Source organism: Culex quinquefasciatus, chromosome 3 (genome assembly GCF_015732765.1).
Source record: "Culex quinquefasciatus strain JHB chromosome 3, VPISU_Cqui_1.0_pri_paternal, whole genome shotgun sequence".
Lineage (NCBI taxonomy): Eukaryota > Metazoa > Arthropoda > Insecta > Diptera > Culicidae > Culex > Culex quinquefasciatus.
The window spans coordinates 164,700,522-164,713,044 of NC_051863.1; the positions used below are offsets into that span (position 1 = coordinate 164,700,522).

The window sequence follows — 12,523 nt, forward strand, 5'->3', positions numbered from 1 at the left end:
GAGATTTTTCCATAAAATGAAGAGTACAAATTGAATACGTACGAAATGGTTTGGAATCATACTGACCGTGGTAGAGAAGTGCTCAAAGTACCTCAAGAAGAACTTTTCATAACAAATTGAAAAGTTTAAAAAGTTAGTTAACTATTAATAAGAAAATGTTGATAAAAGGCATTATTCCAAACTTCTCAAAGTGTCGTGATTTTCTCAATGAACACGATTTTGAATCGGAAAATGGAATGCATTTTCGGATTTGTTGGACAATTTTCCACTAGGAGAAGGTAAACTAATTTTGTAAATATTGAATAATATATGCTTTAGAAACATAATTCAAAAAAATCTCCAAATTTATAGGCAATTTCAGTTGAACAAATTTCATATCAAATGTGAAAACTTGTGATTCGTGCTTTGAATTCAGTTTAAACGGCGATCGATAATCGATAAATTTATGAAGAATACTAGTTTTAACCAATTTTTTTTAACCCTCTGCTGCCCAAATTTTTTTTTCGAAAATATTTATTTTTCCCTTGTTCAGGAGGTCGTTTTGAGCAGCTTTTGTTCTACGAAAAACTTACCTTTCCTTGTTTTATGTTTTTCTTGTTTCATTTATAGTATTTTAATTTGCATTTATCTTATTTAGTTTATGTTTGTATTTGGTAGTATTTGGCCTACTCTACCACCTAATATAATTACATTTCGCCTATTCAATTTTTTCATGTTTTTACAGTCACTTTTTTCAATTTTTTGCATGTTTTTCACATTTTCTGCTATAGAATCGCACCATCATCATTTAAATTGCAAAAAAATGCGTAGAAGCATAGTCTGGGACACTACAAAAATTATTGCATACTTCTTTTTATTGGAAATATAGGAAATGTTAGTAAAAAACACTGCCAAAGTTGACCCCTATAAAAATGACATTTTTTAAAACATTGGCAAAGTCACATAAGGGAGCGTTCTTTTATTACGTAACGCGAAAAATCGGACTTTCAGACCCCCTCCCCCCCCCTCGTAACAAAATTTCCATACAAATTTTAAAAATTTTGTATGGAGCGTAACACGGCCTCCGACCCCCCCTCCCCCCCTACTGCGTTACGTAATAAAAGAACGCTCCCTAAAACAAGTTTAACTTCCAACCCTGAAATTTTCTAAAACTTGAAGAGTTCTTCTTTCCAATGCTTTTTAAAGATCAAAAATCGGTTGGAAAATTGTTTTTTGGCGATTTTTTAGATCGAAGCCCGTCTAAATGCGGGGTTAGGTTGTAGAGGGTTAATCTGATTTTAACAAAAAAAAACTATGACTGTCAAAGTCACCCCGGAATTTAAAATGAGAATTTTTAACGTAACTATTTTTCTAAAGAAAAAAAACTTTAACAGTTGGGAAATATTCCAAAAATATATTGAAATCCTATCAAAGCCTTGTAACAAAACAACAAATTAAATCATATTTATGGATAGATTTTTCTATTCTAAAAAACTATAAATTATACAAAAAAATATGAAGCACGATTTAGAATGGGTTTACGTTAAGTCTTAAAAGCCATTTTTGTGTATATATAGCCAGTATCACTCAATAATGACATTTGAGAAGGGCGTGAGTATTTAAAATATGTTTGTATTTGGTAATTTAAATATTGCTGTAACTCGAAGCCGTTGCACCGTATAAAAAAGTGGTAAAACACAAACTTGAAAGATATATGACGGCCTTTCTGAAAAAAAAAAATACACTGAACGAAAAAACACACCACTTCTAAGAGAATTTTAAGTTTTTAGTGGGAAATTGAACGGGCTTTCCGGTGAAATTATTTTTGAGACTGAAAATTCAAGTCTCGCATAAAAAAAATGCCGAAACCTCTGATTTTTCAATATTTTTGTCTATAAAACAATGGGCAATTTGAGGACTTTTATGTCAAATTATCTGGAGGATCGATTCTCGCGTTCCGGTTTTGACGTTTAGAGCACTTTTCAAAAATACAGTTATAGTTAATGATTTTTGTATTTCTTTTAAGAGAGGTGCTCCGTCTTTCTGTAACATCTTAGACTATTTCACAAACGAGAAAAAAAAATGTGGGCAAATTTGACTTTTCAATTTAAAAATAAAAAAAAACTTATAGAAGTGTGGAGGGTTTTTTTTTCAGTGTATTTTTTTCTTGACATGCCCGTCAATTTCCTCAAAAAGTGTTCAAAGATAACCACTTTTTGATGCAATGCAACCTTGAGTAAGAGTGGGATAGGCTACTTGTTTACATCCAAGATTTCGCCCTATTGGAAGTTTACTGCTGAATTGATAGATAAAGAACTCGATACTCTAAGCCAGTGTTTCTCAACCGGGGAGGAATTCCCCCCTGAGGGGGAATTTTGCCATCCTTGGGGGAATGACGATGCAACAGAAATCCAATGTGTTTTTAATATGAATCTTTACCTGTATTGTTCACAATATACTTATGTGAATACAGAGAAACCTCTTTTTACGCGGTGGCGTTACGCTTTTTGTTTCGTTGATTTCTCTTAAACCATACGATATTTTTGCAAGCTTCAAAAAGCGTTTTCTAGATCTGAACAAGACCTACCAATGGAGCACCCGCAGTCGAACAGTTTTTGACAGTTCGCTCCATAAGAAATACATTGTAGAAAAAAACCAAAAACTGCTCGAATGGAAATGCTCCATTGCTTTTAAAAGATTGCAAAAATGTTGAAAGAGAAATCGACGAATTATAAAAACGTAACGCAAGAGATTTCTCTGTATATATGTAAATTTCTTTGAAAAGATACAACAGCAATTTATACTTCCTTAGATATCATCTTTGCAAGTGTTTACAAAATTCAAACATGTTTATCAAAAACATAGATGAAAAATTCCGTGAAATTGTGCTTTACAACTCCACAGAATAAAAAAAGAGTTTTAAATGTATTTCATATAAAATTCTTTCAAATTTAGCAGTTCTTCAAACTGAAAATAAAATTTGAGTGTGTTGATTGTTTTGATAGATCTGTTTTTATATGTCAGATTTTTATGTATTTTTATAGTTTTGGTAATTTTATAAAAATCAAATTAAAATTTAAATTGTAAAAAACTGGACAGCTTCTAACAAAATATACTTTTGAGGTTTGGCGTTGATACGGTCGTTCGAGAACATTATGTTGTTTTGCATATTTCTACTTTGAAAAATAAGCGAGTTTTTCAAATAAAATTATTTTTAAAATTTATTTGACATCCAAATTTGTTAAGCTATTTTTCTTTTTAAAAAATCAGTCAGGATTTCTGCCTGTGATTAATTTCAAATAAAATAATGTTATTTAAATATCAGCAGGTAATGAAAAAATATTTTAAAAATGCTTATTTAATGTTTAAATTTAATGTAGTGGAAAACTTAATCTTTCTGCAAACATTGATGCTATTGATTGCCACTGCTCTAACTGTAATTCAGCGTCATATTTTTTTATTTTCTTCTTAGGCCTAGGCAAATATTTTTTAAAGCTTTTTTCCCTCGGCTATGCCCGGGGTCGAGGTGGTGGTCGAGGGGGTTTCTAAAAATATGAAAATTTAGGTAACAAGCCATATTCTCTCAACATTTGAACGAAAAAAAAGTTTTAAAATGAATTTTCACTAGTTCAGTTGTTTTGCAATCATTAGTTTTTAGAAAAGGTAAGATTGAATGAAAGCAAAAGAAATTAGCGAAAAAAAAACTTTTAACGATACACATTGAAAGTTTTTAAAAATTAAAAAGATTTTTGAATCAATCCAAACATGCTAAAAACAATGGAGCACTTCCATTCGAGCAGTTTTTGCCTTTTTCTACAATGTATTTCTTCTGGAGCGAACAGGTGCGGCCGTGGCTGACTGGTTACGGTGTTCGCTTTGTAAGCGAATGGTTCTGGGTTCGATTCCCATCTGCTCCCAACGAGAAAGTTAAGAACTCATAAATTTGGAATGATGAATATGAACGAAAAATCAAAGTCGCTTGGGGCGGGGTTCGATCCCCCGTCCTTTGGGTTGGTAAGCAAAAATGCTAACCACTAAGCCATGACGACTTGGTAAGCCAGAACTGGAATTAGGAATACTGTTACAGAGAGCGAGTTGTGGCGCTATAACCACGGCAAATAATGTCCAGTGCACTCGTGGAAATACAATGTCCCATCCCAGAGGGTCCCGGAGTACCAAACCTTCTTAGCATGGTGCTCCCAACGAATACAACCAAAATCACGGAGCATGTACGATACGGCTTTACGCAGTAGGCCTGGCCGCTTTTACGCTTGTGATGTTTCAATGCATTTTAATGCAATGGCGCACTACAAATGTTAATAAATGACAAGAAGAGTGCTAGGCGTCATCTAACCTAAGGCACTCTCCAGGATCCCTTCGAAAGATTGGCTGCGCTAGGGTCTGATTAGATTAGATTAGATTAGATTAGAATGTATTTCTTCTGAAGCGAACTGTCAAAAACTGCTCGACTGCGGGTGCTCCATTGTAAACGCAGGGGAAAACATTTTGAATGGAGCATTTCCATTCGAGCAGTTTTTGCTTTTTTCTACAATGTATTTCTTCTGGAGCGAACTGTCAAAAACTGCTCGACTGCGGGTGCTCCATTGATTTCAGCTGATTGCTCTTGAACTTTCATTTAAATTTTTCAGTTTTTTGAAAAAATATGTGACAAAAACTTTAAATAAAATCAGTACCAGCCTTATTTGATCAATAAAAAAGCTGATTTAGTTAAATCGAACTTTGACAGAAAAAGGTATCGAGATAAAAGTATGATTTGAGCGATTTGAGTTATTTTTACTCGAATTCCATCCACGTTGGGCAAATTTTTTCACTGACATTAATTTCAACATTTATTTCTGCTAAGGTTCGGATAAAAGAAAATCTCCTGATGTATCGACTATTTTGTTTTCTTATTTTTGATTGCGAATGATTTAGAATTTTTAATCTAAGATGGCGATGATGAAACATTGAAAAAATGCATTTATTGGATTTTAAGGCATCAAATCATTGACTAACACATTGGGGTGGCAAAATTTAAATTTGATGTTAAAAGTAAAAAAAACAAAAAAAAAATCTTTTTGATCATGATTCCATTATCTGAAGTCCCATACAAACCTCCGGATAATCGAACTTCGGATAACGAGGCTTCGAATAATCGGGATTATCTGATGTGACTTCGAACAATCGAGTCTAGACGGCATATGGAAAAATAATCTCAATAAAAATAACTGTGGATATTTTTAATGACAAAAGGCGGTATAAACAAGCAGATCATCCTGCTCAAACTAAATGTAATCAAATTTGTAGTGATAGAAATGAACTTTATTTACATCCACTGTTATAACAACCCTATAAAAAAAAATCTCAAAATTACAACACAATCAAACCCCCTTATTAAACTTGCTCCAAACAAGTTTCGCCTCTTCTTTGCCTCCTATTTTCCATCCATCACACTCTCATTCATAACACCCAAGAGAAGCACATCACCAATACACAGCTCGCAGGCGGCGGCGCCATCATCGTCATCATGACTTGCTTTGATAGCACGTGTGTGCGCGGTCGCGTCGTCATCGTTCTACACACGTGGACCGATCGGCTTTCGGTCTTCCAGGAACTTTACATTCTTCTGGACTTTTGGTTCGATCTTTGGTCCGCTGAAGAAATGTCGATTAAAACTCATTTCTTCGTAACCATTGCGATGCGGAAGCATTAGGTTGGGAATCTCCAGCAGATGAGGAAGCTCGCTCGAGTCCGTCATCATCGTGTTATAATCGGTTGTCGTCACAGTCCTCTGTCACACTGTAGAGCAACGTACGATTGTGGTAGATAGACGGTACCTTCCGGTGGAAGTAGTTTGAGCAACCAATCTGATGAAGACTCAAAAATTGCGAGTTGTTCGCAACTCTTGTATGCAAGTTTCTTGCAACTTGTAACGCAATGTAACTTTTGGCGAAGTTCAACCTAACCTCACCCCACGGTACCGCCTCTTGACTCGGAGTGCGAACGGCAATCGGCGAAGCCGATGTATGGTGATACCACGGCGCGCGTTATACGTTTAGTGCCATATCTAGACACACAGGAAGACGGCGGTCGGTCGTCGTCGTCGCGCGCTGTGTGGTGTTGTTTAATAAATAATGAAAGCTACTTACTGCCGCCGTCGTCGTCTTCACCGCCAAACTTGCTGCTGCTTACTTTTGGAATCTAATCTCCGCTCAAGATACCCGCAATCGCTGTCAAGTGCAGCAGCAGCAGTTGGTGCGGCAAGTCCAAGTCCGTCCACGGCCTGACCTTGGGTGGATGAAGAAGTGCTGCCACTCAGCGCTGGCTAATCGTGGATGAGACGAGACGAGTGTGTGCAACGCTTTCCCAACGAGACCACTTCGTAGAGTTGGTGTAGAGTGCCTTTCGACCAGTTAAGGAGATCGCAGGGTTTGTTGTTTATTATCCGGCTTGGCTGGTCGTGCAAGAGTTGTTTTCGTACGTTGCGTCGAGTGGCGCGATCAACTTTGAATCAACTTGAGTAAGATTACGCAACTTGCACGCAAGTGCGTTCAAGTTTTTGTCCGCCATCTAGTTTTTGAAGCTGAAACTACATTTGCGAAACATGAAATGCGATTTGTATTAACAGATTTCTCTTTTCTCCTTTCAGTTCCAATGTCGACGTTTTTCACCACCAACCGGCATGGTTACAGCGTGCGGTTCTCGCCCTTCAACCCGGACCAGTTTGTGGTGGCGTCGAGCCAGTTCTACGGGCTGGCCGGCGGTGGCACGCTGTACTTCCTGGAGCTGGACGGTAGCGGTACGATCGTGGAGAAGCGCACCCACCACTGGACGGACGGTCTGTTTGACGTGACCTGGTCCGAGTCGAACCAGGAGATCGTGGTGTCCGGATCGGGTGACGGCAGTGTCCAGCTGTGGAACACCGCCCTGAGCGCCAACAACGGTCCGCCGCAGATGGTGTACCGCGAGCACAAGAAGGAGATCTACAGCGTCGACTGGAGCAAGGTCCCGTACGAGCAGCTGTTCATCAGCGCCAGCTGGGACAGCACCGTCAAAATCTGGGACCCCATCCGGAATCACTCGCTGAGCACGTACATCGGTCACACCCAGCTGGTGTACAACGCGGTCTTTGCGGCGCACATCCCGAACACGTTTGCCAGCGTTAGCGGCGATGGAATGCTCAAGATTTGGGACATTCTGTGCTACGATCTGCCGATTGCCAGCATTAAGGCGCACGAGGGAGAGGTACTGCCCCAACCTCAAAATAAACCCTAATTCATTACTAACAATCCCTCTCATTCTTGCAGGTTCTGACCGTTGATTGGTGCAAGCATGACTCGAATGTGCTAGCTACGGGCGCTTCGGACGGGTTGATCCGGGTTTGGGACCTGCGCAACTTTGGCATCCCGCTGGCGGAGCTCAAGGGAAACGAGTTTGCGGTGCGAAAAGTACAATTTTCGCCCCACAGCCCATCGGTGCTGGCCAGCGTTGGGTACGACTTCACTACGCGGTAAGTTTAGCTAAAACTTCCCAATGATTTAAACATCGCCATCTTTTGGCGGAACTCGTTGTAAACCTGAAGGTAGACATCAGCTGATTAACAGCATCGTGCGCGCCTCTAGTTGCGATTAGCTCAATCTAGAAAAAGTTGTCAATATTGACAGGGTGTAGTTAAAAAAAAATGCTGCCGACTGAAAAAAATATATATTTAAAAATTTAACAAATTAATTTAAACATCAAAGACGGATTACAATCAGCCTCCAAATTTTAATTTTAAAATTTTCTTTTTTTATTTCCTTCCAGCATCTGGGACTTTAAGAAGAGCAACGAGGCCCTCGAGACGATCAAGCACCACTCGGAGTTTACCTACGGGTTGGACTGGAACCGGCGGCGCCAGAACCAGCTGGCCGATTGCGGCTGGGACTCGCTCGTGCACGTGTTTAAGCCGGACTGTCTGGCGGACAAGATTTAAGAAATCGTGGCCGCAAGTTGGCATTTGAAAGCAGCAACCAAAAATGCAGAAACAAACTATCCAGATGTTTTATTTGTACTCTGTAAAAGCGCGTGCGGGAGGGAGAAACGGGAAGTGGATTTTAAAGAAATTTGAAGAAAACTCAAAAGTCTAGAAAGGGGAAAAAATAAGAAAAACCAAATTGTGATTTAGGAAGTAAGTAGTCTAAAACAGAACAATTGGACAAAAACTATTTTAGAAGCAAAGCACATTATCCTGGCGAGATAGCGAGAATAAAAAAGAGGTTTTGTATATCATAAACAATTGGCTAATGTAATATGAACAAATTTGAAGTAAACCGTAAAACAAAACAAAAACAAATATGGATGTATATTGGTGTAGCGCTAAATTTAAAACCCGTTCGTTAGGTTAATGCATGGGCAAAGGGGCAAGAATTGAGGCAGAACGCGCGTTAAAGCGTTAGTTTATATTAAACTGTAAGCTCATTGTTTTGATCATTGTAATTTATGTACTTCTAACTATTAGTTCGCGAAAGCATGGTTCGGAGAGTTATGCAAGCTATGATTTCCTAGCAGTTCAGTTCAGGTCATGGTGTCTTGTCAGTTTAGTGCAAAATTTGGAAATAAAATTAAATATTTTATACGTTTTGATGTGCTGTGTTTCATTGACATTTTTTCCTCCCTCACTCTATCCAATGTATGTATGTATGGATTTTTTTCTGTAGGATTGTTTTGCATGCCAAACTACGGGACCACGGGTTTAAAAAAAATCAGAAATTAAAATGCAGCTAAAAGCCTTAAAGAAAAAAATCCGTTGATATTTTCCCAGAAATGGCCAACTATTTTCTTAAAGGCTGGAATGTGTCATTGGTTCACCTATACAAGGCTCCATAGAATTTTGGCAGCGGCCCATACAAAAATAGTACGTAAATATTCGAAAAATGTGTCAGGCGATGCAAATATTTTTCAAATTTTAAGTTTAAAATGCATTTCGCTGCTTTGATAATCACTTTGAGCAAGTTTGAAACAGTAAAAATATTGATTTTTTTGTGCAATTTCGATGTGCATCGTAAAAACAAGTTTTTCACATTTTTTTAAATCTTCGACTTTATAAAATCTAAAGCGTCTAAATTTGCCAAATTTTCGAAATTTCCCGTGAAACGAGTATAATATTTTTTGAATCTCTTTAAATATTTAAAACAGTCATAAAATCTATGTTTTCATCATATTTGTTATGTTTTTCAAGTTTAAAATCATAGAATTAGCTCAATACTATTAAAATTGGTGATAATCTACACTTCAATCATAACAAGGTGAAATGCAACACAATTTTGAATCCAATGTGATTAAAACTAAGTATGTCTCATAAATATATTTGCTTGGTTTTTGATTACGGTATGACTAGAAAAATTTTAGAAAAAAATTTAAAGTGCCTGAAATAACAAGAATTGACAACAACGACAGTCAATGTTAAATTTAAGATTATTTTAGAATTTCATGTTTTATATAAAACAAATTTTACAAAATATCTTTAAGTCAATCCAGCCAACTGGGGAAAATCGGGACTGCAGTCTGAAAGGGTAGGAGATTTTATAGCAATAAATTTGGAAATTGATGCACTGATTATTTTGTGCTGTTAATAATAGAAAATCATTTAAAAAACATTAAGCAATCATTTTGAAAATTGCTTGAACATGCTGTCTAAATTCGCTATATTTGTCAGATGCTGGTGTTGCATGAAACATAATTTAATATGATAATTTTTTTTTCAAATTTAAAATCATAAATAAATCTAGATGGTTTTTTCCTTCTCTTGCCAAATCCATTGTTAGAATATCCAGTTACATCAAATTGGATTAGAGAACAAATCATAGTTTAAAAGAGCTCCAAAACTCTATTGGGTTAAGAGAATTACGACATTGTGAACTGATTATTTACACAGCAAAAACATTTTTTTTTTTGAATGTTGAATGTTTGGTAGGTTGAATATTGCCTTTGTTTTGAGTGAAATTACCAAAAAAATGTGTAAAAATGTGAACCTGATAAAAATTCATCAGAAACTGATCAAAATTCATCACATTATTTTGACACAAAATCAGTGTACTGATAAAAACTAATTGAATTGAATTGAAAATCATAAATAAACGTAAATATTATTCCAAGTCTCTTTAAAATATATATTGAGTTCAATAGAAAATATTAAAAGTGCTAGAAATTTTGCGGATCTGTAGACTAAAATTTTGTAAAATATTTTTTTCTGATAATCGAAATTAATACTTATATATGCCGAATACTAAATTAAATGCTTTAAAATTCTTATTGATTACTAAGTGAGTACTTGTTCATCTATTTCCATAACCTAATCTGATTTTCCAGACCATTTTTTTAATCTCGAGAATTCCCGGGTCAAAATATATAAAAAATGGGATTCGGGAATTCCTGGTATTGGAAAAATCCCGTGAATTTTGTACCGGGAATTGGGTCTTTAAATGAAGCTTTAATTTGTGATATTATTGTTCTCAACGAAAAAGCTTGCTTTTTCTGAGTACAATGACTCTTTCAACGACCGCAATGGATTTAAAATGGATTTGTAAATCAATTTTGAAAAATTTACTTCGCGGCTTTTCTTGACAGAAAAGGTCCAACTTGAAAGCTCGTTCCAAGGGGACCATAGTCAATCCATTAAAATAATGTTGTCTTGCCAATTTAGTTTTTAGTATTAAAATAAAAAAAGTGATAGGAAATGGTTTGAAATAGTGTTTTTTACCGTTGTATATTAAAATGTTGAAAAATCGTTATCTCAAGAGATTTCAATTGCCCAACATTCGAAAAACTGATTCTTATGTAAAATTGTCTGGAGAGCACGATGGTAAAGTTTAATTCAAAATTAAATCGCATGTACATTGAGAAAGTTGCATCAATGTTTGATTCCATTCGAAAATCTAATGATGCATCAAATGACGCCATTAGATTCAGCGTCCCATTTCCTTTAAAACTAGCTGTCGAGTTTTTCTCTATCATTTTTTGTTTCCGAGATATGGTAATTTGAAAAAAGATGTTTTTCGAAAAAAAAACCAAAATAGCAAATTTTTGGGGAGGTGTCAAACAGAAGAGGTGGTCCAAATTGTTTCAAAATAGGGATTCTTACATGTTTTGATAGTATCAATAGCCCCACCAAATTTGAGTTTGATCAGAAAAAGTGCATTTCGAGTGGTGTTAAAACCATGGCAAGTGATTTCAATGTTGAGTTTATTTTTATTAAAATAAAGGTGTAAGGCTAGTATGCAGATCGGAAGGAAAGGGGTCAAGAAACAGCTTTACGAACAGCAGAACAAAGGAGAGGGAGCGATTTCTTGGGGCTTTTCTTCACCCTCTCTGACTTGCTTGCGCTGCCGCTGTTGCCCAGTTGATTTTTTTCTTGACCGGTTCCTTCCGAGGTGCGTATACCGCTATACAGAGAAAAGTCCATTTGCGAGAAAGTTGGAGAATTCATGCTTGCCGTTAGATTAGGGCTCATAACTTTTGTAAACAAGAGTGTGTCCTTTTCACACCTTAAGTAAACTGTCATTTCTCGATTGAATTTTCAAAAGGTCCTATCTGCATAGGAAACCCATGAGTCATAGATTGTTTTGAAAATTTACTCTAGATTTGAGTGAAGGGGATACACTATTGTTTACAAAAGTTATGTGCCCTTTTGAAATGTTAGGCTCCAATTGTTCAATGTCCATAATTGTTAATTATTATTAGCTGTTGCTTGTTGTTACTTTGTCTTTCTTTTTTTTGTTATTCATTATTTTTTGTTTGCTTTTAAACAATAGCATTTCGGGAGATTTAAAATTATCAGTTTTTGCTATTTGGGTGTTTTTAAATACCCCTGACTCAAGGGCGGTTTTAAAAACACCCAAAAATCAAAAACTGAAAATTAGATTTGATTGTTTGTTTCTCATTATCATTGTTATTGTTTTTTATTTGTTGTTTTATTGATTGCTATTCATGATTATCTAGAGTTTTTTAAAGTCCAATAAGCTATTGTGTTTCATATGTTTATAAGTCTTAAAAAAACTCAAATTGTGTTGTTTATTGTTTCTTATTTATTTTTGTTACTTCTCATTTAATGATAAACGTTAAATACCTTGAAATATTAAAAAAAAACTCATACTTTCTGAGGTCCTTCAAAAACGATTACGTCACGAAAGCACCACCCCAACAATCTTCCACCAAACTCCCAGTTCCGCTAGTGGCCACCACCCCAGTGCGTGGCGCTGCCCTGTCATAACAATTCCGGCAGCGCAAACGACACTCCCGTCTGGCGGCGGCGGCGTTCAGTTTTGGTTCGCGGTTTGTTTACCTTTTTGCGTTCGCAAGTTTCGTGCAATCGTTTACCGGCGTGAAACGAGCGGTTTTCGCGTGACAAGTCGTGATTTTTAACGCGCAACGGGTTGTGATTTAAAGTGATTTTTGGTGAAACATTGGAGATTGTTGATTTAGTGGGGGTTTTAAGGTAGGAATGTTTGGATTTGTGGGTGGGAGGTTGAAAGTGGGGTTATGTTTATGTTTTCGGAAGAAAGAAAAC

The 12,523-nt window shown here is 36.4% G+C and overlaps 2 protein-coding genes across 6 annotated transcripts in view; both read left to right on the top strand.

Moving 5' to 3' along the window:
- The window catches only part of LOC6048134 (peroxisomal targeting signal 2 receptor), a 33,870-nt gene extending 25,269 nt beyond the window's left edge, over positions 1-8,601 (top strand). For 3 of the 5 annotated variants that reach the window (XM_038258610.1, XM_038258609.1, XM_038258606.1), the window contains exons 2-4: positions 6,629-7,224; positions 7,287-7,489; positions 7,783-8,601. In XM_038258610.1, the coding sequence (XP_038114538.1) occupies positions 6,634-7,224; positions 7,287-7,489; positions 7,783-7,951 (963 nt within the window). In that variant the 5' untranslated portion in view covers positions 6,629-6,633 and the 3' untranslated portion in view covers positions 7,952-8,601. Of the gene's footprint in view, positions 1-6,020; positions 6,500-6,628; positions 7,225-7,286; positions 7,490-7,782 lie in introns of those variants that run through there. The other 2 variants (XM_038258607.1, XM_038258608.1) reach the window with 2 other exon arrangements.
- A 3,663-nt stretch (positions 8,602-12,264) lies between these two features.
- LOC6046866 (HIV Tat-specific factor 1) overlaps positions 12,265-12,523 on the top strand; it is a 183,050-nt gene continuing 182,791 nt past the window's right edge. Inside the window, 1 exon segment of the mRNA XM_038264842.1 lies at positions 12,265-12,451. The gene's annotated coding sequence lies outside the window, so the exon portion shown is untranslated.